The sequence below is a fragment of the Buteo buteo genome, chromosome Z (assembly GCF_964188355.1).
Source record: "Buteo buteo chromosome Z, bButBut1.hap1.1, whole genome shotgun sequence".
Classification (NCBI taxonomy): Eukaryota; Metazoa; Chordata; class Aves; order Accipitriformes; family Accipitridae; genus Buteo; species Buteo buteo.
Window position 1 is genome coordinate 68892345 of NC_134204.1, and position 24635 is coordinate 68916979.

A 24635-nucleotide genomic window follows, 5' to 3' on the forward strand; every position below is an offset into this window, starting at 1 on the left:
GAAAATCCTATCTCCTGTCTACAGAGTTAAATATTTATAAGTAGTCCACCATCAGTGCCCCACTGTGTTATTCAGTCTTTGCCATTACTTTTTTGTCCTTGCTGATATGGCTAATATTTGATATAGAAATGTGCCATACAACTCCATACCATTATGTAACTTTCTACAAAGAAAGATCTGCCACAGCAGACTTGACAGAAAGCAACATAATTTGATTTCTAGTAAGTATACACATCTATGTCACCCATTTGAAATAGATGATAAAAAGCTTCTCACTTCCTTGTTCATCTAAACAGCTGATGCATAATTACCCATATTATTTGTACTCTGCAACTGTAAAAAGCAATATGTTTTGTTCATACCATTATCTGAAAACAAATTAATTTCACAATAACAGGTTTTAAGAAGTGTTCAAAAATACTTATAGACAGCGTTTTAGAAAAAGCTAAACACGAGTAATAAAGCCAGGCAGCTTCTATCACGCACCTAAATTAATACCTAGAATAAAGACTTAGAAGAAAAAAATTACCATTCCAGAATTGATAGAAGATATTTAACTGTCATAATAGCAAAAAATTACCTTTGCAATGAAATAATCCCAGATGCTAAGCTCAGGAGGAATAAATCTTTCTTTGTAAGAGGGAGATTCTTGATCTACCAATGGCAATGCAGGCAACTGAGAACTCTCTTTTGGACAGGTTTTTGATGAAAGGCTGTAATGTTTTTGGTGTTTCTCTCCATCATCTACAGAGGAAGGAAATAGAGGATATTGCTTTAAATTGTCCACTCCACCTCCCTACTGCTTTTATAAAGGGATTTATAATACAAAGTAAAAATATTTCTCTTTACAAGTTTTCAGAATTTTATCTTAATATTTCTATAGAAAATAAGCACACAGAATGTTAATCCTCAAATATACAAAACTAATACATAACGAGAACTCCAGAAGGGGAAAACTCCCAGCACAAATAATATAGAATAGTAAGGTACATGCATAACTGCATTAGCAGCTTTCCTCCTACAAAGATGACAAATATTGTTGCTCAGGCAAGAACACTGCAAAACTAAATTACTTTAATAAGCACTACTGAGCACTGATTACCCTTGAGTTTTAAGACAAGCCAAGAGTCTTGGCTTTCAGAATACATAGTGCCAATACCTAGGCTTGCCATTCCTATTCCAAGTTTTAACTCCGTGTCTCCTTCCAGGAGAGGTCTGTACTTTTTTCTAAACAGTATAATTCTGATAAATCCGTATGTCCTGACAATATATTTCTCCAGCAAATATAAAATATCCCATTTTAACTAATACAATCCAATATATAACTCAAACAGGAAAGGACCAATTATTTGTAATAATACCGTAACTTGAGGGGTCCCCTCACTTCCCCAACATTGACTTTTTTTAGAATAAGAAGTGTCTATGAGAGATGTATTTGAATTATATTCTTGATGATTACAGTACTGAAGGAAACAGCTCATCCAAGCTATCAGAAATATCTTAATGCATTGATATCACAAATGAATGAACAAGCAAGCCTCATTTCAGATCCCTTATTTTCTTATTAATTGAGAAGTATCAACTGCACAAATGTGGAAAAAGTAACGGCTTACTTAGAGGCTCACATAAACATCTGATACCCTGAAATCATTCTGGTTCTTAGTAGGTGAATTGTATTGCAATATAGCCTTTTTGTTAGTAGAGAAGGAATCATATTGATTGTCACTGTCCCTGAACAGTAAGTTAGTGTTCTGGCTCTCCAGAACACTTCTGAAGTAGAAGGGACAAGGGAGAAACAGAATCATATTTGGAATTTGATACAACATGGTGGCCTTCATTCATCTTCCATCACAGACAAAATGGACTTGGATCCATTTCCTACTTGATTGTAAAATTGTTTTTGTATTTTCAAGTAGATACATGTAATGCATGGAGATTAGTTTTTATAGTGAAACAATTGAATGGGTTCAAGACTTAGGTAAAACAAAAAAAGCTAAAACATTAAGATAAAAAGAGCTGATTTTTTGAACTGCCTTTTGAAGTCTCAAAAAATCTCAACACCTATTTAACCAAGTACTGAACATTTACTTTTTTCTTAAGCATTTCAAAATGTCCCTTTTCCAGTTAAGGTTTGAAAACTATGACATCACCCAAAGGAATCACAGAACACACTTAAGTTTAAGTGCAAGAAAAAGCAGTTGGGGAAGAAAAGTACAGAAAAACTTTTTGGTTGTTTCTTGTTTAATTAAGTGGGTTTTGTGTTTTGCACAGAGCAATAATAAAACCAGGCAGTTAGTCATAAAAGATCTCACCTAAACACCTCTTAAGTAAAGGGGAATTGTAAAGTAAATGGGTTACAGATAATTTGAGTCTTTTGCTGATGTAAAAGCAGTAATAAATAGGCTCGCAAGTAATAAATAGGCTCCAAGAAAGCAAATCCGCAGGCTGAAAGAGCTGACCTGGAGATTAGATATCCCTGTCACTGAGTTCAAGCATCAACATGTTGGGCCACGGGTTGCAAGGATGACTTAATGTGAACATTACAAATGCAAATGGGTGCTTTATTGTTTCAATCTTCCTTACTCCCTTCTTCTAACAAGGGCCCACAAAACTAACTTCCACTGAAGCTTCTGAAATCACCATCTCCTGTTAATAATGCTGGGGATGGCACAAAAAGAGGCAGCACCCCTGTGTATGCCTGGAGTGAACTGCTACAAAAAAGTTTTCCTATACCCTTATTTTTTTGGTTTACTTGTTTTATCCATAGGAAACTTTTGAATCTTGATAGATGCTTGAAAGACTATTTCCTTCAAAACTCTTATGGGTACTCCAATCACTTGAAAACAGAAGGTCTAACACTCTGGACAAAAGAAAAACAGCACTCATTTAAGAACAATTATTTTCCACAATAAGACTTACATGCTCATAACACAAACTTAGCCAACCGTAAACTCTGAGGGAGGTAAGATGCAAGTTGATTTTTTTTAAAAAAACCTTTTGGGTTTTGTATACCTCACAACTATGATCCCATCTCCTCCCCGTCCCCCCCGCCATGGGCAAATTCTCTGTATTCACAGTGGCTGATGGAATTTTTCATAACTTCTGGTAACTTTTGGACCAGAAAAAGAATTGTTTTTCCAAGGATTTTCAAAAACATTTCTGACCATGTATGAAGTCAACCATTACTACTACAAGCAGGTAAACTAAAAATTTATATATAGAATCTAATAAAAGCTGAAGACAACATCTCTTCTTTCATCTTGAAACTGGGATATTTTAACAGTTTGTGTTGCACTATTGTACTGTATCACAACTACTTTCTTTCCTGTTAGGGTTATTATTTGAAATCCACTTACCTGTACTAAAGTTGCAAATAATAGCTGCAGTACAATGCATTTTCATTTCATTACTTAAAGCTCATCAGCTAAGAAGAGCATGCACATGCATAACTGTATGAATTTTTAGCAACTGCTTAAAAAAAATAGAAATTCACTAGGCATGAAATAAGGAGCAAGTGTTGCGTAATACAGAAATAAGCAAGTATATGCTTGCAGCTTGTTTTTCTAAGCAGAATTCAAAAAGCAAATATTTCTTTTCCATTCTGCTGTATCATTCTTTGTATTTTTAAGAACACTGAAGGCTAGCCATTACAAAAAAAATGTCAATATTTAAGGCAAATTAAAGTATAACCATCTAAGTGGTTTGAAATACATGCTACTAATGCCAATTTCTTTTTTTTTAAATTCTAAAAATCTTTAAATAAGTTAATAAATTCATTAAAAATCCAACTTTGTCATTTGGAATTTCAAATCAGCAATTATATTCACTTTCAGATTTCTCATTTATTACTAGTTAAAACTCCTTTACATGTTTTTTGCATTCAAAACTTTTATAAGTAAAATGGGACCAAAGATAAGACAAATATAAAATTTAAGTTACTTTTCCAAGAATATTGCAATATTTCAGACAAGGAAAATGCTTCTATTTCTCCCAAGATCCGACACATGCAATGATATTTCAAAGACCTGTTGCCCACATCACCTCTCTTTCACCTTCCCAGGAAGAGCTAAAAGGTAGATCTCTTTCAATTTCCCCCAAAAACTAAAATGCATGTCAGAGTTACTGTTTTTTATTGAAGACAGTGTGCAGGCATGAAGCATCAACACTCCAACTTCCTAATAAAGATGCAAGTCTTCATTAAGCAAGATAAAATTATGAAAACCTCCTCTTACAAAGCATCACCCTTGAGTGCAGGCATCAACAAATATCAGTACTGCTGAAGCCCAGAACAGAGTGGAATAACAGAGACATGACAAAGAAATAGTGATTTTGAATCACACCTCGAATTGTTTTAGTAAGTCTAAAGCCCTGCACAGATTTCTGTAATTCTTTGGGAAGTTATGAAAGCCAACTAGAACAGTAGCTTGGTGAAAGTCTACAGTGCTGGACATTTCAACTTCAAACTGAAGAAGTATTTGCATTTTGCAAGGTTACAAATCCTGAAGTTTTCAGCATGATATTCTGCTTACTCACGGGTCATGGCTCATGTGGCCAAGGTGATGAATTTAATGAATTAGCACTCAACAGTAGCAACTGCAATTAAGTCCCATAAGCTGCAGTTTGATTACTGTATGTACACAAGACTATGAATTCTTTGTTGCATTTATGCACCATTTAATGAGTAGTGATTCACTGAAAAGCTCAAGGCAAGTATATATTAAACTTCCAGATGTTTCTGAAGACATTATATACCTTGTAGGCATTTCAATAAGCAGTGAATGGAAACCTCTCAAAAAAATTATATAAGCACAACTAAATACTTGGTGGCATACACAAACTTTGTTGACATTTCCTATTCTGACCATCTAAGGCTTCTTTTACTGAGCCAAAACAACTCCATCATTCACAGTGCAAACACTTCAAGTCAAACTTCTAATCTATTTTAATGGGTGACTTAACCAAGAATAAGACAGTAAGAGTGAGAAGACAAAGTCTTTAATATAGAATAGAAAGGCCACACAAGTAATGAAGTACTCAGTACTCCAAAGTACTGTAAGAAACCAAGCCAAATATTGCAGTCTCTAATTCTGAGCTGGAATTCAAGGCAATTATTCTCACATTGATGTCAGTTTCCACTACTAACAGTACCACAGGGAATTCTGCATTAAAAAGGAGCAGTTTGGCATGGCTGTTGTAGGTCCTTACACAAGCTGAAAGGCTTTAAAACTTGAGGAATCTGTATCCTTTCATCCATTCTGAGATTAAGCTATTCATGGAGATATCTAAATATGAAGACTTTTCACTGTTGTTTCAGATTACTGGTGAAACTGAGTAGCAGAAAGCTTCTAAGGCAGAGGCACTACTAATGCAAGTTCCGTTTTTGTTGTTTCGTTTTAGATCCTGGATGAAACCTATCTCACAGTAGGTACAGCAAGCAGATAAGTGCAAGAGTTCTAAGGGTTTGTTTTTTCTTTACAATTGCCTAAGCAAAACTTGGCCAAACACCAAATTCATCTTCTGCTTAGATGCTCTGTTACCCTAAATCAAACATTTATAAAATCTGTAATTGCAGAATGCTTTCTAGGAGGTTATGAATAACGCTTTGTGGAGAGCAAGTGAAAACTACAAATTAATTCAGAGGATCTAACAAGAGAAATACATGCATAAGACTGACAGCAGGACTGCACATCCTATGGATAAGTTTTATGTGCACATCCTCACTATCAAAGCATTTGTTTCTCAAAACCCCTGGCCTATTAAGCAAAACTCACCACAGTAAGAGCTGACAGTTTATCATTTCCCCCTAGCAAAGTACTCTGAAATAACCTTTGTGTTAAAACTTTAATTGCTCAGAAAGGTAGGAAAGTCAGCAGAGAAAAACAACTCATCTTTATAGTCAAGTATTATCAGATTTCTGATCTTCTGCATCTGAAACCCAAAATGACAACTTTAAGTCTATGAAGTATACTTGTAAAATACTCAAGCTTGGGAAGTAGGTTTGCATTTAATTTACTCTTGTAGCATGGAAAAATTGAATATATGATATGAAATTATGGATTTCTAACTGTTAAAGCAAAATTCAAACCTTTAAGAACCCTCTGGATTATAGAGAACCTACCATCTCTATATAGACTTGAGTTGCAAAACAGTTTTCTGAGGCAGTTTAGAAGAGAACCTATATGGTAAATATGATTCTGAAAGATCTACTGTAATCAACAATAGGGTTATTTTTCAGATGCTAATTGCCTCTTTGAAAACAAAACATACCCACAATTTTAAGACATAATGTAAATTCTCAAATGCTAACCTCATTTATCAAAACATTTGCTGTAACTGCAAAAACAAGAAACATGGCTGGAAAGTATAACATGTCAGGCAGCTCTAAAAAAGTATTCAAACTGCTATGCTTTGTCTGATCTTTACTGTGAAAGAGGCAATAAAACAATAGTTTTTCATACAAACTAATTCCTAACAGAGGCCAGGATTTTACAAGACTACCAGGAAGTATTTTTTGGTTCCTATTTTTTAGTTTGTGTCTAAAAAAAAATCATATTTATTTAAGAGAAATTTTATATCCAAAAATATTATATGCTCAAGTCAACTAAAGCAAAGAGCAGAAAGGGAAATCATATAACTTTATTGGCCAGCACTGCACATAGTACTATAATCTCTTAAAACAAGTTTGAAACTTGGAGGTCAACATGCACATTCAAAGTGCTAAAGGATTGGAAGGACAAGGAGAGAAGACATGCAGGACATATAGTGTTACTATATTAGAATTTTTAGTTTTAAGAATTTTTGGCTTTTGATCTCTGTTAGGGAGTGAAAACATTCACAAGAGTCTAAAAATAAACTTAGGAGAAGAGAGTATATGTTATGCATAACAAAATGGGAAGTTATATAAATCTAAATCACGTTATGGAAGAACGTGCCATAGTTGACTGGAACAAGCATTTCAGTCACTTCCAAGTGTTCATTCCTAAGTGTCAGAAGAAAAAGTAAGAGATAACAGTAAAGGCACAAAAATATAGCTGATTTTAATCTGACTCCTCTGCCTCACTGGGGTTCTAATTTTTTTCCTTTCTTCCTTTTTTTTTTTTTAATTTACAGTGTCAGAGAGAGATGTTTCTCCAAAATTCTTTTCCCCAAATTTGCTCTAAATATACATGCATTTAAAACAAATAATAGAACTACAGAATCCTAGAATTACATAGGTTGGAAGGGATCTGGTCCAAACCCTTGCTCAGAACAGGGCTGACCTAGGTGATGGCCTAGTTTGTTCAAGTTTTGAATAACTCCGAAGATGGAGACTCTGCAACCCCTCTAGACCCCTTTTCCAGGGTTTGATTATCCCTGCATATTAGTATTTAAAAAGGTCCCTTCTGCCCCTAAATTTTCAGCTTCAGCTTCTTGATTCTTCCAGCCACAGTTTTATTAATTCTGTGATCAGACAGCCAGCATTCATTTTTAAGAAAAACATAAAGACAGGCATTTAGCATACATCTCAGAATACATTTCTAAGTAAAACCAATTATCTTATCACTTTAAAACAGTAGTAGTGTACCCATGTAGCTGAGTTAATGCCTAGGCTGTGGTGATACTGCTTAATTTAGGGTTAAACATGATGCATTGTCCTTTAAGAAGGACCATTACTCAATAGTTTCCCTATGCAGGCCTGGTTACTTTGTATCCTAACTTATTAACAACTATGCCCTTAGAGGAGAACTAAAAAGGTGATAAAAAGGAAACATCCTGCTCCAGAAGGCCTGAAAGCTAGATGATTGCCAAAGCAGCATGAACTAGGGAAACATGGGAAGATCAGGAACACGGACTCAATTCAAGACTGAAAAGACTTGCCCTCCCACACCTGCAAGGAGCACGCTTACTAATTTACATAGCGAGCAAGGCTAATTTAAATATAACTAACCAATAGTACATGAGATGGTGACTACTAACCAATGAACATAAATTTAGGTGGGTTTTTACTAATCATGTAACAGAATAAATAAGTTGTAGTTCCGTGGTGTGCTAGCTTTGTGGAATTATCATCTAGCAAACAACTTTGCGCAAACATAAAATAAATAAATATCTCAGCTCTGTGTATAAGATGGGCTTATTGCACACTGGGTATTGAACCCTGCTTGCGGGACAACAGTAGCAGCAGCAGCATTAAGACAGCTCAGTGTACAGTTACCAACACCTAGGAAACATAGAATTGCCAACAAAAGTCAGTTCTACCTTCCAACTATTCTGATATGGCAAATTTACCTTAACAAAATGATCATGAGGAATATTTATTCAATACCACAGAGAAAACGTCTGACAAAGTCTGTATTTAAAAAGACTACATTTTCAGTTTTCCTTAACTGCAAGTTAAGACATGTAACACACATCTAATATCAAGAATTACAATATAATAATAAACATTATATAATAATTAAAGTTATATATTATATATATATTTATTCAGATGTGATGTACAAAGTCACCATAGTCTAAGTAAATTTACCTTTACAAAATCTTCCTTTTAAAAAGTTAGAAAATCTGTACGATTTTTGTTCTTGGTTTTATAGAAGTCCAACTAAATTACAAAGCACAAATCTGTACCAAAAAGAAAAGCATTACAGAATTCATTCTGGACCTCAGGATAATTTATAATCACCTGAATTTAAAACTTGAAGGTTGTTTACTTTCCTAAAGGGTTCTCAGACTATCAAAACTGAATATCAACAAGACACTTTTTCTTTGTAATGTCTAGAATGAACTCTTAGAAATCCACATGCATAATAATGCTTATATTCAAAAAGCAAAACAAGCAGCTCTCCAACAAAGATATGAAACACTTCTGATTCTTTCAAACCATGGTCAAAGTCATATTATATTTAATATTGATTTCAAATTAAGTGTAGTAAGAATACAATAGCACTGCGATTTTCTTTTTTAGAAAGGCCCAATTCAACTGCTGCTTTAATTACAAAACTTTGCTTTAAATTTTGATGTCATGGCTTGCAAGCAGAAGTTTTTCTGTCTTTCTACATATGCAAAAAAATCACACATAGCAAACTGCATGTAAAGTCCTAGTACTAAATCTAGTATCTTGCCTGAAGATTTGGTAGGACTATGAGTACTGAAGGCAGTAAGGGATTTGGAAAACCCCACGCATTCCATGGAGAACACTACTACCTGATGTGGGCTAGGCATTGGGAAGTGCCTACCTGCCAAAAAGAGAAAACATACTGCATTTGTAAAATGGGAATATACTCCTGTTATGAGATAACTAGAAAGCTTTAAAATTAACATTAAAAACTAGGCTGTAATAGTACTAAAAATTTTCTCTTTAAGAGGAACTTAACCCCCTCACATTACAGCAATTGTGCTACTTGGAAACCTTATTTCAATAACATTCATTTCTCTCTTCTACACAGTATCTATGCCAATAACTTTAGATCCTTGTTTTTCTTTGCAGATCTAAAAACATATTGAATTTGTACTGAACATGAGCTGCTTAAAGCAATCACTCTGAAGCTTTCAGGAGTCACATCATTTTTGTAAAAAACCCAGAAGACAAACACAAATAAAACAACAGAACTAACCAGTTTTTGTCTTTAATTGCAGTTGTCCTCTGTTGGGCATATGAGCTCCTCCTCCAAAGACAGCAGACCACATTTTGTTGTTAAGTGGATGAGCCATAATTCTATACAGTTCATTGCTAGAATGTGTTGCTAGGCCATGGATGAACAGACTCAGATAGACTGCAGTTAGAATTTCACAAAGTAAAATGGTGAGACCTGGCTGGGCTTCTTCACCAGCAGAATTCAAGAGACGTATTAGAGCTGTTATACCTGTTTATAAGAAAGAAGAAAAAAAAAGAAACACACACATGTGTGTGTGAACATACTCTGGATTATCATGGGTATTTTGACTGGCAACCTACATTACTTGGTACCTTCTAGTGTAGAAAAACTCTAAATTTTAGAGGAAATGGAAAACTCCAGGAGAAAGTGGCATGCTATTTATTTTTAACAGTTTATTATAGCTTTTCAGCTTCATGTTTTGGACAAAAAGTTACAAAGAAACACATAGAAACTTTTCAAGAATAAGGGGGAGGGGGGGAATCACAAAAAAGCACTCAAATTTGGGGATATATCTTAAATAAAAGAGTGGCAGCTTTAATTCAACTCCCTGGTAGTGAAACCCTACAATACAACATTTAGTTACATTACCAACATTAATCTTTCTTCACCCCATGTCTCAAGCTCTCTCTTTTCTGGCTCCTCAATTCTTTCAGCAAAGGGTTAGCTCTTTATTGTCTACTTTTAATCCAGTGCCTCACAGTATATTCAATACATAGCATCCAAATCTTGTACGTAAAATAAAAATACTAATGTGGTCATTGACTTTCTCGTGGTGCTTGTTTCACCAGTTTACACTAAGTTGAAATGCTATGTTCTCACTTTACAGTGGTAAAACCAACCAAAAATCACAGGCATCAACTCGAACTATGCATTGTCTGACAAGTGTTCTTTCACTGAAGTATTAAATATCTTGTAGTGTTTTTATGCACCCACAAAAAGTTGTGGAATTTCAGATGTGGCTCCAACTGTGTCACTTTGCACACATAAGCGAAAATACAAATAGCAGTGGCCAAAGAATTCTGCTTTGGGTCATACACACCCATTTGCACATAAAGCATGTAAAGCTATTTAAAAAAAGATCAGTTCAAGGTGATGTTACCTATATGCACAACTGCTAATAATCCCTTGTCTCATTCATCAGAAATTTAAATCTCTAACTAATGAAATAAGGAGAAAACAGATGACAATCCAATTTCTCTCTAAAATCTGTAGGTTCAGTGACAAAATGTTTTGCGGAAAAGAAAAAACAGTATAGCATGAAACACAAAAACTGCTTAAGGTTCTCCAAAAGACTTAATGTGAGATTTTTTTATTGAAAAAACAAATCCCATAATATGAAAGCATATTTCTTGGTTACACTTACATTAGAGTTAGTCCCGTAAACTGAAGCTCGTAGACATATACTACATAGCTTACACTCCCTCTAATGTGACCAGTGTAGCTTCATTAGCACAGAACCCAGCACAGAATTACCTGAAGTCCTACGTGGCTTTTAGAGCTACAGAAAACCATAATTCGTTATAAACTTCTTATTGTCAGTAGTGTCAAGTTAGTTCAAAAGTTGCACATAAGTTACAATCAGAAATTCTGAGATGGAGCACAAACTAAGATAGCCTTTCAAGTCCTTTTCAAGAGTAAGGAAGTAGAATAACGGAGAGACTGATCTGTTGCCTGCAGGGGGAGCAAGTAGAGCACAGGACCACACTTCACCCTACTTTCTGTTTACTTGCCCTTTACTAGAGCCCCCACTAACATTTTTTAGCAAGAGAAAGCAATATAAATCAACTTAAGTTAGTGAATAACCAGAATTACTAGCTTAGAGCCTTCGAAAAAAGCAAATAAAATTTTATTGTAAGAACTTATTTTTACCACACAGATGTTACAAATACTACTAGAAAGTCCAGAGCATAGCTACATGCTCTTACAGTGGATCCAGACAATTAAGTTTTCCTTAAGAGGAAAAAAACAAATCAACTCTAGATACCTGGCCACTGAGCAGGTGATGTATTGGGAGTCACTGTTTCTTCTAAGCTTGTTGTTCTTAGAGAATGGCGCTGAGTTAATAGCACTGTCTGATACACTGTTCCAGTGAACTGATTTGCTTGAAATGAGCTGTGAAACAGAAAAGTGGGATGTCGTATTTATAAAAAAAAAAGTTATGTTTAAAACTATTCAAGTGATAGACCTTTCCAGATGTAGGCAGGTGTGAGCACTGCCTTCCGTGCACTATCTATTAGACCATCACTACAGTGAGACAGTGCTGACCATTCTCTAAAAAGTACTTTTCATAGACCTTTACCTGTAGCTGTGGCCATCACAAAGACATTGGTAGATGCAAGCAGAGAGTGACGCTGCCAAGGTATGCATTACATATATCTGTAAGACAAAGTTTTATAGAACATATTACACTCAAGATTAACAGTGGTTAGTATCACAGTCTTTCATGCATACAGATTGGTAACAGTGAAACAAGCACTGAGTATGGAAGATGTAAGCACTTATGGCAAAAATCACTTAGAAAGCCACCTTCTCTTCAGAATTCCTGTCAGATAAATCAATTCATTTTGCAATGAAAGGGATTGGGAAGCACTTGCTCACCCCACCAAGCCATAACCACAGATCAGCTCTAGCTGCAATGTTTTCAGTTAAGAAAGAGCAACATATTAAACCTCTATACAGCAGTTGTAAGTGATTATACCCTAAGAGTAGCAATATGCTGGCTCAGAATAAAAAAGCTTTGCTTCAGAATGAAAGTTATAATGCAGCTTAGTTTTTGATCAATTCTTGTGCAGCTCTCAGACACACACTCAGTATCACACTGATCACTATTTTTACCATAGCTGATACTTTTCTTAATGTATCACAAAATACACTTACAGAGCTAGAGAATCTGTTGATCAAAAACATTCCGTTAAAAGAATGAGTTTATTATACTTATTTGTCTGTTCCCTCTGAAACAAAGCACAGAGTAGGAACTGAGCAATCTCTTGAGCACTCTCTAGAAAACCCTAGTTAAGAGTAAACATGATTTGGGACCTAACGCATACAGAACTTCGGGAAAGATTTAACCTAACACTTTAAAGTTTGGTTTCCAATACAGTGTGAAATACAGAAGAAATCTTACAGAAACAACTTAAAAAAACAGACTATATTTTACTGTATGAACATACATACTGTTTCACAAGAAAATCTGAGTTTACTGCACTTTGCTAACAATCAGTTTTTATACTTCAAAACTTAATTTTACTTAGGTCTAGGACTAAAATGCAGAGTTTACCATTAATATAACAGAAGTAATGATCATATCATCATAAAGAAAAATGTGACACTGATCACGTAGTACAACATGTTTTCCATAACAGATGTCATCTTGGACAATACCCAGTCCTGAGAGGCCAATCTGCTTCAGCTTGTTGAACCAGATGCTCAGCAGCTCAACAATAAGTAATAATGAGTGGACATTATTTTAGCCCAAGATAAGTACTACAGAAAATATTTGCTCCACAGTTTTATTACTTGTCACTGGTAGGCACACCAGAGAGTCTTCATGCTGTCAGAAAAAGATTCATGACCTCAGCCAACCAGACAATGACAACAACAAACCCAAACAACTACAAAAAAATACACACCTTGCTGTTCTGAGCATCTGGATGAGGTGGCGAATCCAGGTTTATTATGGTATGTAATATATCATGAGTTAAGTTACCAAGATGTAGCAACGGATTAGCCACCACTGTTTTGGCACTAGCTGTGCAAGCAAATAGAAGAGGTATGGAGCTTTGCTCTGGTAGAGGGCTGGATGGTATCTGTATTGACTGCTCCTAAAATCAAGCAAGAAACACACAAAGTGATAGTATAGCTTCCTAAAGAGAACACAAGAACTTTTGAAGGAGGAGAGGGGAATTCTAAACAATAAAAAACTCATAACCTACAGAAAACATAACATGTTAAAAACAGTGTTACATTATTATAAAAAAGGTGCATGCTATAGTAGGAAAACTTCAACAATAATAGGAAACACATTTAAAAAAATCTACAACAAACCTGAAGCAGAGAAGACACAAACTAAGCTCCCCCACATACCTGCTGAGATTCCTGCAATAGCAGAATTAACTCCATTCTGACAGATGCCAAACCTCCACCATGAGAGCCATGAAGTATACAGTAACTAAGGAACATTCTTAGGAGAGACTGGTATTTCAGAAGCCATTGACGTCTTCTCTGAAAGTCTTCTTTCTGTAGCATATTTTTTTGCTCATCAGCTAAGTCTTCAGTATTTTCATGTAACGTAGCTTCCTCTGGCATAACACAAATTCCTGACTGTATCTCTTCTACTTCAACACTATAATCACAGGTCTTTTGAAGAGCTACCACTTCTCTTTCAAGCCACTGGTAAAGCTGATACCTCAACTTCCCACCATCTACTTCATAACCAGTGGACAGTGTACGAAGCTCTACAGTAAGAATTTTCAGGCACGCTCTAAACTTCAGCTGTGCTGAAATTATATCTTCTGATGGACTTAGAATATCTTTGTCATCAACTACACTAAAAGATTCTGTGTAGCTAGAACTTGTTTCATATAATTTTTCAGTTTTCTTCAAAGGTTTTAGCTCTTTCATTACTAGGGAAGACTCTTCACTATCATCACTGTCTGACTGCAGTTTCAAGTGTTCATCTTGGAACGCCACACTTGGCTGGCTCCAGTCAAAGGAAAGAGTTGAACTTGAATGTTTTCCTGATGAGCAATCTGAAGATGAACCTAGACCATTCAATACTGGCTGTGACCAATCAACACTGGAAAATGGTTCTTTTGTTTCCAACTCTTTAACTGGAGAAGATGGTGAGAAATCTTTACTAGTATCCATTAAACTAGGGGATCTACAGAATGACTTTGACCTCTTGACAACTTTCGGCATCTTTGATAACACTTCTAAGGCCAACATAGGACAACCAGCTTTTAGATGAGCATATGCAGTGGTGAAAAACAGCCGTCTTTCGCCTAGGTTGATTTTGTCAGCTAATCCATTTTCTACTGTTAGGCAAATGTGTGTGGAAGATGTATCAGAAGAGCCAAAATGACGTCTCAACAAGAGAGGATGTGTTCTTAAGTAGTTATAGAAGTTAAATACTGCAGGGTTACAACTTGATAAGCCATCTCCATCTGAAAAGATATTGCAACATGAGGAAAATCTACTGTTCTGTATGAAATAATCCATCTGAAAAGTTCTAAATTAATCAAAAGGCTATTAGGTCTTAATATTCATTCTATTGTTTACCTCATTGCACCCCCCTTATCACCTTCCTTTGCACCTTTATCATTTGAATATCTTTGGAGGGAGGACATTGCCAAACCTAATCACTACTAAAAAGAGAAGCTTGAGTGGGAGAGCAGGTGAGACCTTTAATTTAAAACAGCTGCCATTTCTTTTCCTTGCAGTCAGGCCAGTTCTACTGCAGTCAGACAGGACCACTTTCCTGTTCAGTTTAGACTTCTTAAGTCTCCATTGCTAAATGACAATAAGATGTAACATCTTACTAAAGATTTTTACTTAAAGAAAAAAAGTCTTTTTTAAAATTTTGGATTACTATTTTTTATTTTGTCTACCTCTTAACAAAAATGCAACTTATAATAAAACTAGGAATTCCATAACATTTATACATATTGGTATCAGTATTACATACAAATAAATGAAACATATAGCAGTGCCAACACCTACACATTTTATTTTCATGTCCAAAACCACGACACAAAAAACCATGAAAATATATGAGCATCAGCACAGGACAATTCACACAGCTTTCAAAGAGTCTAGGTTAGCTGAGATAGACCCTTACTGTTTCCTCCATCAGGAGTTATGGCACGACTAACTAAAGATAATAGGAAAAGGTACATGAAAAAGCACCTTTTAAGTAAGAAAATAAAGCAAAACACTACAAACAAACCACTGAACTGATAAAAGAAGAATTAGTAAAATTTAAAATTGATTTTACACCAGATGACATGACCAAGATGCAAACAACTGAACACTATATCCTTCATTTGCTCAAAATTATCCTGAGGCGTGTAACTTCTACTGAAATCAGTTTTCAAAATGAATTATGCAACTCTGGGGATTCAAGCCTTCATTTATCCTCATCAAGTTTCTCTCAGCAGCCAGGACTGAAACCAGCTAGCATGCTAACTACTAGGAACTTGAAACATTTACCTTCCTTGAGAACATTAGCTTAGGAAATAATACAACTGATTCTTATATCCTATAAAGCCAGCAAGCAAACAGGGAAAAGAATCACTTTAGGAGACTTACATGCTATTTCAGGCATCATGTGGGCCTCCTTGTATCACATTAAATATCAAAATCTTTTCTATGGCAGTTTATCATTTTGGTCAACCATTCTTGCCACAGACTAAAAGCTACAAAACACCATGTCTTCCAGACCTTCGTATGTAACTGTGCAATCAGAAACTTCTTTGTAGGTTGTGATGGAGTCAAATTCAGTAATGAAGTTAATTTGTCTCCATCTTTAAGCTGCTGCTGGAAAAACAGCTGCATCACTGCCAGGTTGTTCTCATTAACCTGATATTCACATACTTAAAGGTTAAATTAAGTATCCATTCATGGGATACAGGATAACACCACCACAGTCACCACATTTACTATAAAAACCACACACCTTGCTACAGCAAGCTATTTACTAGCAATGGTGAACAACAGTACCTACACTTTAAGAAACTACTACTTAAATGAACAAGTAGTTAAAACCAACCTAACAGGCAGAATACTCATATTCTTACCTCCATCTTCAGCAGAATGTTTAATCAAAGTGTCAAGAGCCTTGCTATAATCTTCTAAAATCCAGTAAGCCATACTTCGCAGAAAAGGGTCAAAGTGCATGTTTCCTGAGCTCTCTTTTGCAGGAAACACACTTCCCAAAATTCTCTTCTGTAGTACAGATTTGTAAGTACTAGAAACTTCAAACTCTGACTCATAAAGTCTTGATATTACAAGAGCCAATTGAATGTCATTCAGTTTTTCAAGGCAGACCTAATTGAAAAGAAATACATTCACAAGACCAAACATTATAATTTCTGCTCTGGTTAAAATTATCACAAGTCAGGAATTGACACAAATCTGTTCAGACTGAGATAAGTAGGTCTATCAATTCCATAAAAAGTTAGCAGGAGCTACACAGAATAGCTGTGGCCAGCTTTTATATGCAAGATCTGATCTGCAATTTCTTCAGTTTAAGTCTGACATGACAATACATCTTTGAAATCAATTGGCTTCAATAAATCATTGTCAGTGTGCACGTGGCACCTCTTGAAGCTGGATGTTTTGGTTACGAAGCTTTACAGGACAAATCCTTCATTATCAAAGAGCTGAATTTCCTCCTTTTCAATTCAAACAGACCCAGAAAGTAATTTTTTTTTTTTTGTGAAGGGATTCTAGGAGCCAACCCTCATCACTGCCAGAAAGCCTTCATTTTCAGAAATGGAACTTCTAATGAAACACTATGTTGTCTTCATACACAACAGGGCAGACAATCTGAAAGCAAGTTAATGGTAGGCAGGCCTCAGTATTATTAGGGAGGAATGAACCATGGGACTTTTTAGTGTCACTCATACGAGAGATAATAGAGAAACAAAATGTAAAGATCAAAGATTTGTATTTGTCATTAACTTGGGGGGGTGAGGGAAGGCAGCAGGGAGGGAAAGCACAAACAAACCAGAATCTTCAGGGGTCATACAAATGCAAAATGCAACTCACATTCAATATATTTGTAAGTTTGGGACAATGCAAGTCTTAAACATAAAAAAAAAAAGGCATTATTTTATTACCTCCACTGCATCTTTTAAGTGTCCTGCCAGCAAGAAAAATGCTGCAGAATGTTCAAAACGCTGTTTGCCAAGCAAAGAAAAAGCATTCTTTAATGCTGCTTTACGCCATCTGTCCTCAGTAAAGTTGTTGCCAAAAAACTGTGTCATTTTAGTATCTTTTTGGGACCTGCAGATTGAACATAATTGATAAAAATATTATATAGTTTCCTAGGTGCCTTCTTCATTTCCTCGGATGCGAGTAGCATTTTACACAGATCTTTTCATTAGGGAATGCAGAGGCTTTCGTCACACTGGGAGCATAGTAGGCTTCATATTTAAAAACAACAAAAACTTTAGTAAGTAGAAAAATTACTGGTGTTTTCAGTTAACCCGATACAAATACAGAAAAGCTCATTTTTCCCAGGTGAGCTCTTAAGAGCAAGTGACAATACAAACTACTTTTTTAAAAGTTTGCAATGTTATATTATGAAACACCGGTTTGAAACACAGACTTAATTCAGTCCTCTGAACTTAAGCTAAAATTTATGACAACAAACACTCTTCTAAAAGACAGCCATGTCATTCCACACACTACACTGGTAGTCCTCAAAAGTAAATCAGAATTAAGCAGTGATTGAAATTACAGTAGATTTGAGAGTAAAACCTAAAGCATCTACATTCAGAAACAGCAACTAAATTACCTCAGTAAACGCAAGCAGCTTAAAAACTACCTATTCAATGTAGTGACTAATTTATAAATCATATCTCAGCTTTCAATGGTACTATTTGTGGTGCTTTTGGATTACCATCACATTCAACTTTTTTCCCAAAATTATACCAGACAGTCTAAAACTCCACATCAGAGCTTGCATGTTCCTACCTGTATAATCCCCAGATCACAGCCTTCTTTTTCATTGCGAGGTAAAAAACGGCTGCATCAAGTGGATCATTGTTTCGCTGAAAGGCTGCTTTAGCTACCTGTGAAGACAGTTCAACAGCAAAAAAACCCCCAAAATTTAAATGACTCTTAAATGGGATTCTTGTTGCTTCTGGTATCCTATGCCCCAGAGTGCTTGGAAGTTCTTTTAATATAGGTTCCCTCCTCCCACTATGAGTCTGACATAAGAAAGCATGAAGATACCACAGCTTCAACCCTGTGTTTTTGTTTGATGCCATTTAGCTAATGCTTTTCCAGTTCTAGAAGCTTTTTAGCAGATCAAATGGAAATGCCTACATCTGAAATCAGTTCCTGAAATCATAACAAAATTAATTTATTAGTTGCTCTGGTAATCAAAGGACAGATGGAGTCTTGAAGAACAGGCTGGGACCAGTCACAACAGGACAATAGTTGTTTACAGGAGATTACTTTTGGAGGTTGGAAAGGAAAAAGGGGTAAGTGGCAGCAAGAATAGTCCAAGACCCATATAAGGTAACTTTAAATGCAGGCCCAGAATACTTGGAATTTTTATATGCAAGGCAGGTAAGTTTCCTACAAAGTGATGATTAATTGCTTAAGATTGAAAAGTAAAAATAGAGACATGCATTTTACCACTTTGTGCTTTGTAGTCAAAGTATCTTGTGCATGTCATTTTCTAGCTCAACACACTTGGCTTTTCCAAGAGCTTAAAATAAGTGATAATTTGGTTAGGCTTATTGCCACATCTGTGATGATTAAAATACATATTTAAAAAAACAAACCTCAAAACCACCCAAGCCAAAATAAAACAATAGAAGGTTTTATTATCATGGATATGTATCAATTTGCAAGACAGATGTACAATATCTTAGTTGACCCCATTTCTGATAGGTTTCTAAGGAGAACCTTTTTCCATAACTTGTTTCCTAATTTTGCTATAAAAAACACTATATGCTCAATCTTGAGCATCCACAATAAGCACTGTGCACTGCCACCTTCAAAATGGAGTATCTAAAATGCCAAAATGTACTTCACATGAATTTGAAACCTGAAGTACTAAAAAATCCCCAAAGTTAAAAATACAAAAGTTCATACTCATACAGCAAACTGTATGTACAAAAAAACATAGCATGAAACATTCAGAAACACTGAACTTATCTAAGAATTTAAAGGTACATAAATAGAAAGCAAACACCAGAGGACAGCTGTTAGAAAAAAGTTTCTTAATTTTGTTTCAGAATGCTATGTTTACCTTTTCTATGCATTTCCGCAGGCTATGGATATTTCGAACCCACCATCCTATACCCATAGCTCTGAGTTCTGACCATGATGGATCTCCTTTCTGCACTGCAGGGAGCATGCTCAGTAGTTCTTCTTCTGCTACTGAATGAAAAGCCCAGGCAAAATGACTCGTAGATAAGCCTGCATGATAAGCCATTAGAAGAGAAAAAAAAAGAGAAAGAAAAAGAGATTCACTAAGAAAATAATCTGGATTCTCAAGTCAAGGGGGTGGGAAAAGCAGAAGGGAAGAAGGTTGAATTGTTTATTTTGGATTTCTAAGCACATTACTGATGAGGCAACAGAAATTTAAGAACATTTGTAAGCAGTACATACCAAGTATTAAAGAAAGCTCATACAGATGAAAACATTTTTTCACCTGCAAACTCTTCATGTAAGTTTGCAAAGAACGGAGTTACTGACTGAAGCTCAAAATATACTTATAGCATATGGCATTAAGATTAGCCATGATACAAAGTGCAACACACCAATTAAACTTTACAAAGTTTTGAAAGGTAGGTTCACTATTTTGACTTGCATTAGAAAATGCGAAGTTTCAGATAGTCACAGCAGAAAACAGGTCTGACGATAGAGATACAAAAGAAAACTGGAAAGAAAATTCACATGAGGAAGACAGCAATTACTAAACAGCAGCATAGCTGGCTATGGATAATTGCAACCAGGATCTGTATAATCTGATAATTGCAAGCAGCCAGGAGATGCTTCTTTGCACAGAGGCACAGTCAACTGCATCTCTGCAGATGCGTTGGAGGCATTTTCTTACTCTCACCAATTTCTGAGCTCAGCGGAAGCAGAAGTATCTTAACTACAAGTATTCCATCAGAGTGCTAACTCAATGGTACTCTGTTGTGGCAGTCCTGGCAAATTCCAATCTCTGATGCATCTGGGGGGTGACAAGCCATGAGATTGGAAATGCCATCAACTGTCATGATGACTAATGAAAGGGTAAAGCAGCAATCACAGCCAGTCCTTTAGATTTGATTAGGCCTAACCAAATCTATCTCATTCTGTCAGCTGCAGTATCAGACTGGAACTACTTAAAACTATTCCAAAGAAAACTATTTGAAATAGTTCATTGTATAATCACAGTAAGCATATTAAAAAACATTTCAAGTCTGAGTAGACTGTAAGAGATTTTTTTCCAAATATGTACTAAAAAAACTAAATATGTACTCTATTTTCTACTGAATTACTTCTGCAGAAGGTTATTGGAACAACATGGTACTAGAAGTACAGAAAAAACAGTTCTTTTGGGGAAATAGAAAAAATTAAAAGTAAAAAATTGTTAGAAAAAAATAATTTCTGTTTCAAGGCCTCTACGTAAAATAAACCTGACATTTTCTGCGATGGCATATATTCATATTGAACTGTTTTTTAAAAAAAAACAACAAAATAACTCATTGATTCTGCAGAGGCATGTCAACAGCACAGCAATCATATGTACAGCTACATCACTAAGATTCACCTCATCTAAAAAACCACATCAGTTACCTTGGTGAAGCAGTTGAGCTCGATGTACAGGAGGAAGGGAAGTTGTTAGAAACGTGTGAAGCCGAACAGCTAATAAAAATTTTAAACCGCACTCATCAAGAGTTTCTCCACCTGGAATTAAATAGTTTTATATGCACTTTAGAGAAACTACTATAAGTAGCTATTGGGTGTCTTAACAGAAGAAATACTTTACAATTCTGTGACTACTAATGCTTTAAACTCATAAATATAACAGCTTAATTCATAATTCTTCCCTTCAAGGAAGGGAAAGAGGAAAATTTCTAATACAAAAAGTTTTGAAATTTTTTGTTCTTAATGCAAGAAAGAGAAAAAGTGTTATCATATTAAAAAAAATCCATAAACTTATTTCTCCGTTTCTCTACACATTGCAATAAACATTGGCACTTAAGAAAGTTGCCTCTTCAAAAGTGAATTAGAAACAATTATGGTATGTGGACTGATGGACTAACACTAGCATTAACAGTTAACAATACAAAATTTGATTTTATGGAAGTCTGAAGTCTTGAAACTTTAAACAGTAAACACTGTGATGGCACAGTAAATACAGGCTATACTATGAAATAAAACTATGATGTGCTTTCATAAGCCACAAAAATGTTCCAAAATAGGAACTAGTCCCAAAAAGTTTGTGAAGCACAGTAGTACATTTAACCTGGAAGAGACAACTTACCCTGATTTCTGTCTCTGCTTTCTCCAATGTCAGTACTGGTAGTAGCAATTGTATCTGCCAAGGCCATCAATGACATTTGCTCCATCCTAGTCAGACCTGGCAAGCTTGAATGAAGCAAGTGACGAGAAAGAACTTGAGCATGCTCTGGTCCAAAGTAAGTTGGGCTATATTGAGAAAGATCAATGACTTTGGGTTTCGAACTGTCTTCATCTGCATCAAATATAACAAGTTCATCTGCACTTATAACAGTATTTTGAAAAAGATCTTCATAATTGTCATTGGTCTTATCTTTTTTATTTTGACTGTTTTGATTATTAGACTTCTCTGAACAGGAATAAGATGAATCATCATCTGCAGCAAGCAGAGCATACAAAGGCAATGGTGGAACAGAGTCTATTTCAATATAGTCTGTAGTCTCCGTTTTGCTGAATGTTTTGGGATCTCTTGCAGTACTTCCACTAGCACTGATGGTCAGAGATCTGAGCCTCTTGTCATGATTAGGTTCAGATTCATTTATAGCAACAACTTCTCCAGCAATGCACTTCACCAGATGGGACAGAATGGCTTTTGCTCTACGTACTTTACCAAGATCCATGAGTTCCAACAGTTGATATGGATGGTACTGAGGTAAAGTGGGAGATAATGTATGAGCTGCTTCAAAAAGACCAGAATCTTCCATTTCCATAGATAGATCACTGGCAGATCTTTTCCCACTAAGTTTCTGTGCAAGGCTGGTCATAGATCTGGTCAAGGTTCGCTTTGGTGGATGCAGACCTGAGGCAGCTGACTGGCTTTGTTTCATTAAGCTAGTTATGCATGGTGTACTTCCACTGCAGGAATCTGTACTAACTAGTTCCTGCTTGGAAGGAGTCTGCCACTGAGAATAAACGTGCATTTCACAATCCATTCCAACTACAAGAATACCATCACGCACCCAAGACAAGGAGACTGGAAAAGGAGGTGACCCCTCTACAGATGAAACCAAGTCAACACAACGCAGCAGAACAAACTTAGAAAGGGTTGTAGCCTTCGTACTGCCACTATGGGAGATTGCTACAATCTCCTTACCATTTTGTTCTTGCGTCTTCCCAGAAAGCTGACCAAACATATAAAGTTTTGATCCAATTCCCACTGTTAGAATATGTGAACCATCTTCCCTAGACATCCAGTCTAAGTGTACCAAGTGCTTAGTGCTGGGCATAATATTCCCACCATGAGACACAGAAACATCTTGTCTGTTATATGCCACTAAATTACTATCAATACTAACACTAGAGTCTAATATGGTGCCTATCTCATCTAAATGAAGAGTCTGTTCTAGAATCCAGGAAGAACCCCCTGTAGACTCACATTCAAAAATACCAACATGCATTATAAAATCTTGAGGAAGATGACTATTTTTAGATGTTACCTGCTTGTATGCTACTGCTAATCTGTTTGTGTGTGCACAGCTAACTTCAGTTGGCCTTCCTGGAACATTAATAGCACTACTACTAAGAAGTCCATCCTCAATCAGTAATGGCCATTCTTCCCATACATATGTAACATCACTACATGCATTATATTCTGGCATGGAAGAAGCTGATGATTCAGTGGTAACTCTGCATCTCCAGAATCGAACTTTTCCATCAGAGCATGAAGTAGCCAGCAGATACGGTGCACGACAGACAGGATATATGGAAGAAGAACTCAGATGTCCTAAAATTAAATGAAATATACTTTTACTGGAGGAAATACTAAAAAGCAAGCAAAAAGATTAAAGATGTTTTTATTCAGTTATTTTATTATTCTGAAACAAAAAAAAATATTAGCGCTTTCTCACAAAGAGAGTTGTTTGCAGGGCTTCACAGAGGAGACAACATGACAAAAATACTATGAAACCATTTTACCCTTTGTTTCTATTTCATGCTCTAGAGGGGAGTCAAATTATATTATTTAAATCTCGATATTAATAACCATCATCTCTCCCATCAAACAGACATTTCCCATTCAGTAATCTAAAAATCTATAAAATATTTTTGGAAAGACTACTGATGGGAGCCTTAAAATTTAAGTACAGATCCTACAAAAATTTTCATGACAAAAAAAACAACTTTGTGTTTCAATAATTGCTTTTATTGCAAGAATTTTGAATTCAATAAATATTATACCTTAAATAAAAGCTTTATTTTAGTATTAGTTCCAGGATCAAGATGAAAAGTCAGGGGATCAAGTTTTAGCAAACCTTTTGGATCCACCTACAGGCTTTTAAGTTTAACAACAAATACCAAACTTACCATTACTTTGTTTCTATTTAAGACCAAACTCAGAAAGGCAAGAATTCCTTGTTTTATTCTTTAAAAAAAATTACAAACCTGCTGATGGCTTTACACTTATTATCTCTACTCCTTCTGGCAAATTCAACTCTTGACTATACACCATTTTGGAAGACAGAGTAAGCCAGCTGGTGCTCTGAAGGTTTGCTCTACAGGCCTGATACTTTTGAGTGAAAGGTGATTGGATCTTCTCTGGATCTGGTGAAGAATACAATTCTTCTGTTTGTGTTGCCACTTCAGGTGTATTTGGATCTATCTTTTCATCTAAAAAAAGTTTACATTGTTAATTTTAAAAAGTCAATGATTTCTTTTAACCTAAGAAGTAATTTTACTCACATTAAAAGTTCCAAAGAGACATGTAAAACTTAACTTAAAATTTTACTTTCATTTTAATTTCATTTTAATGAAATGCATTCCCATATTCAGATTTAAAGAGAAATGCTGGCAAAACTCAGATTAAATACTTCTGAA

General features: G+C 35.5%; 1 protein-coding gene across 6 annotated transcripts in view; it reads right to left on the reverse strand.

The window, feature by feature from the left end:
- DMXL1 (Dmx like 1) overlaps window positions 1–24635 on the reverse strand; it is an 86114-nt gene that overhangs the window by 22152 nt on the left and 39327 nt on the right. For 4 of the 6 annotated variants that reach the window (XR_012648891.1, XR_012648890.1, XM_075019964.1 and 1 more), the window contains exons 17-30: window positions 24204–24428; window positions 21850–23547; window positions 21159–21269; window positions 19621–19790; window positions 18333–18430; window positions 17474–17639; window positions 16430–16679; window positions 13719–14797; window positions 13265–13456; window positions 11935–12011; window positions 11620–11747; window positions 9594–9842; window positions 9102–9215; window positions 581–744 (exon numbers count right to left, since the gene is read on the reverse strand). Coding sequence is in view for 4 of the 6 variants with exons in the window: in XM_075019964.1 (XP_074876065.1) it covers window positions 581–744; window positions 9102–9215; window positions 9594–9842; window positions 11620–11747; window positions 11935–12011; window positions 13265–13456; window positions 13719–14797; window positions 16430–16679; window positions 17474–17639; window positions 18333–18430; window positions 19621–19790; window positions 21159–21269; window positions 21850–23547; window positions 24204–24428 (4721 nt within the window). In the remaining 2 variants the exon portion in view is untranslated. The remainder of the gene's footprint in view (window positions 1–580; window positions 745–9101; window positions 9216–9593; window positions 9843–11619; window positions 11748–11934; window positions 12012–13264; window positions 13457–13718; window positions 14798–16429; window positions 16680–17473; window positions 17640–18332; window positions 18431–19620; window positions 19791–21158; window positions 21270–21849; window positions 23548–24203; window positions 24429–24635) is intronic. The other 2 variants (XM_075019966.1, XM_075019965.1) reach the window with 1 other exon arrangement.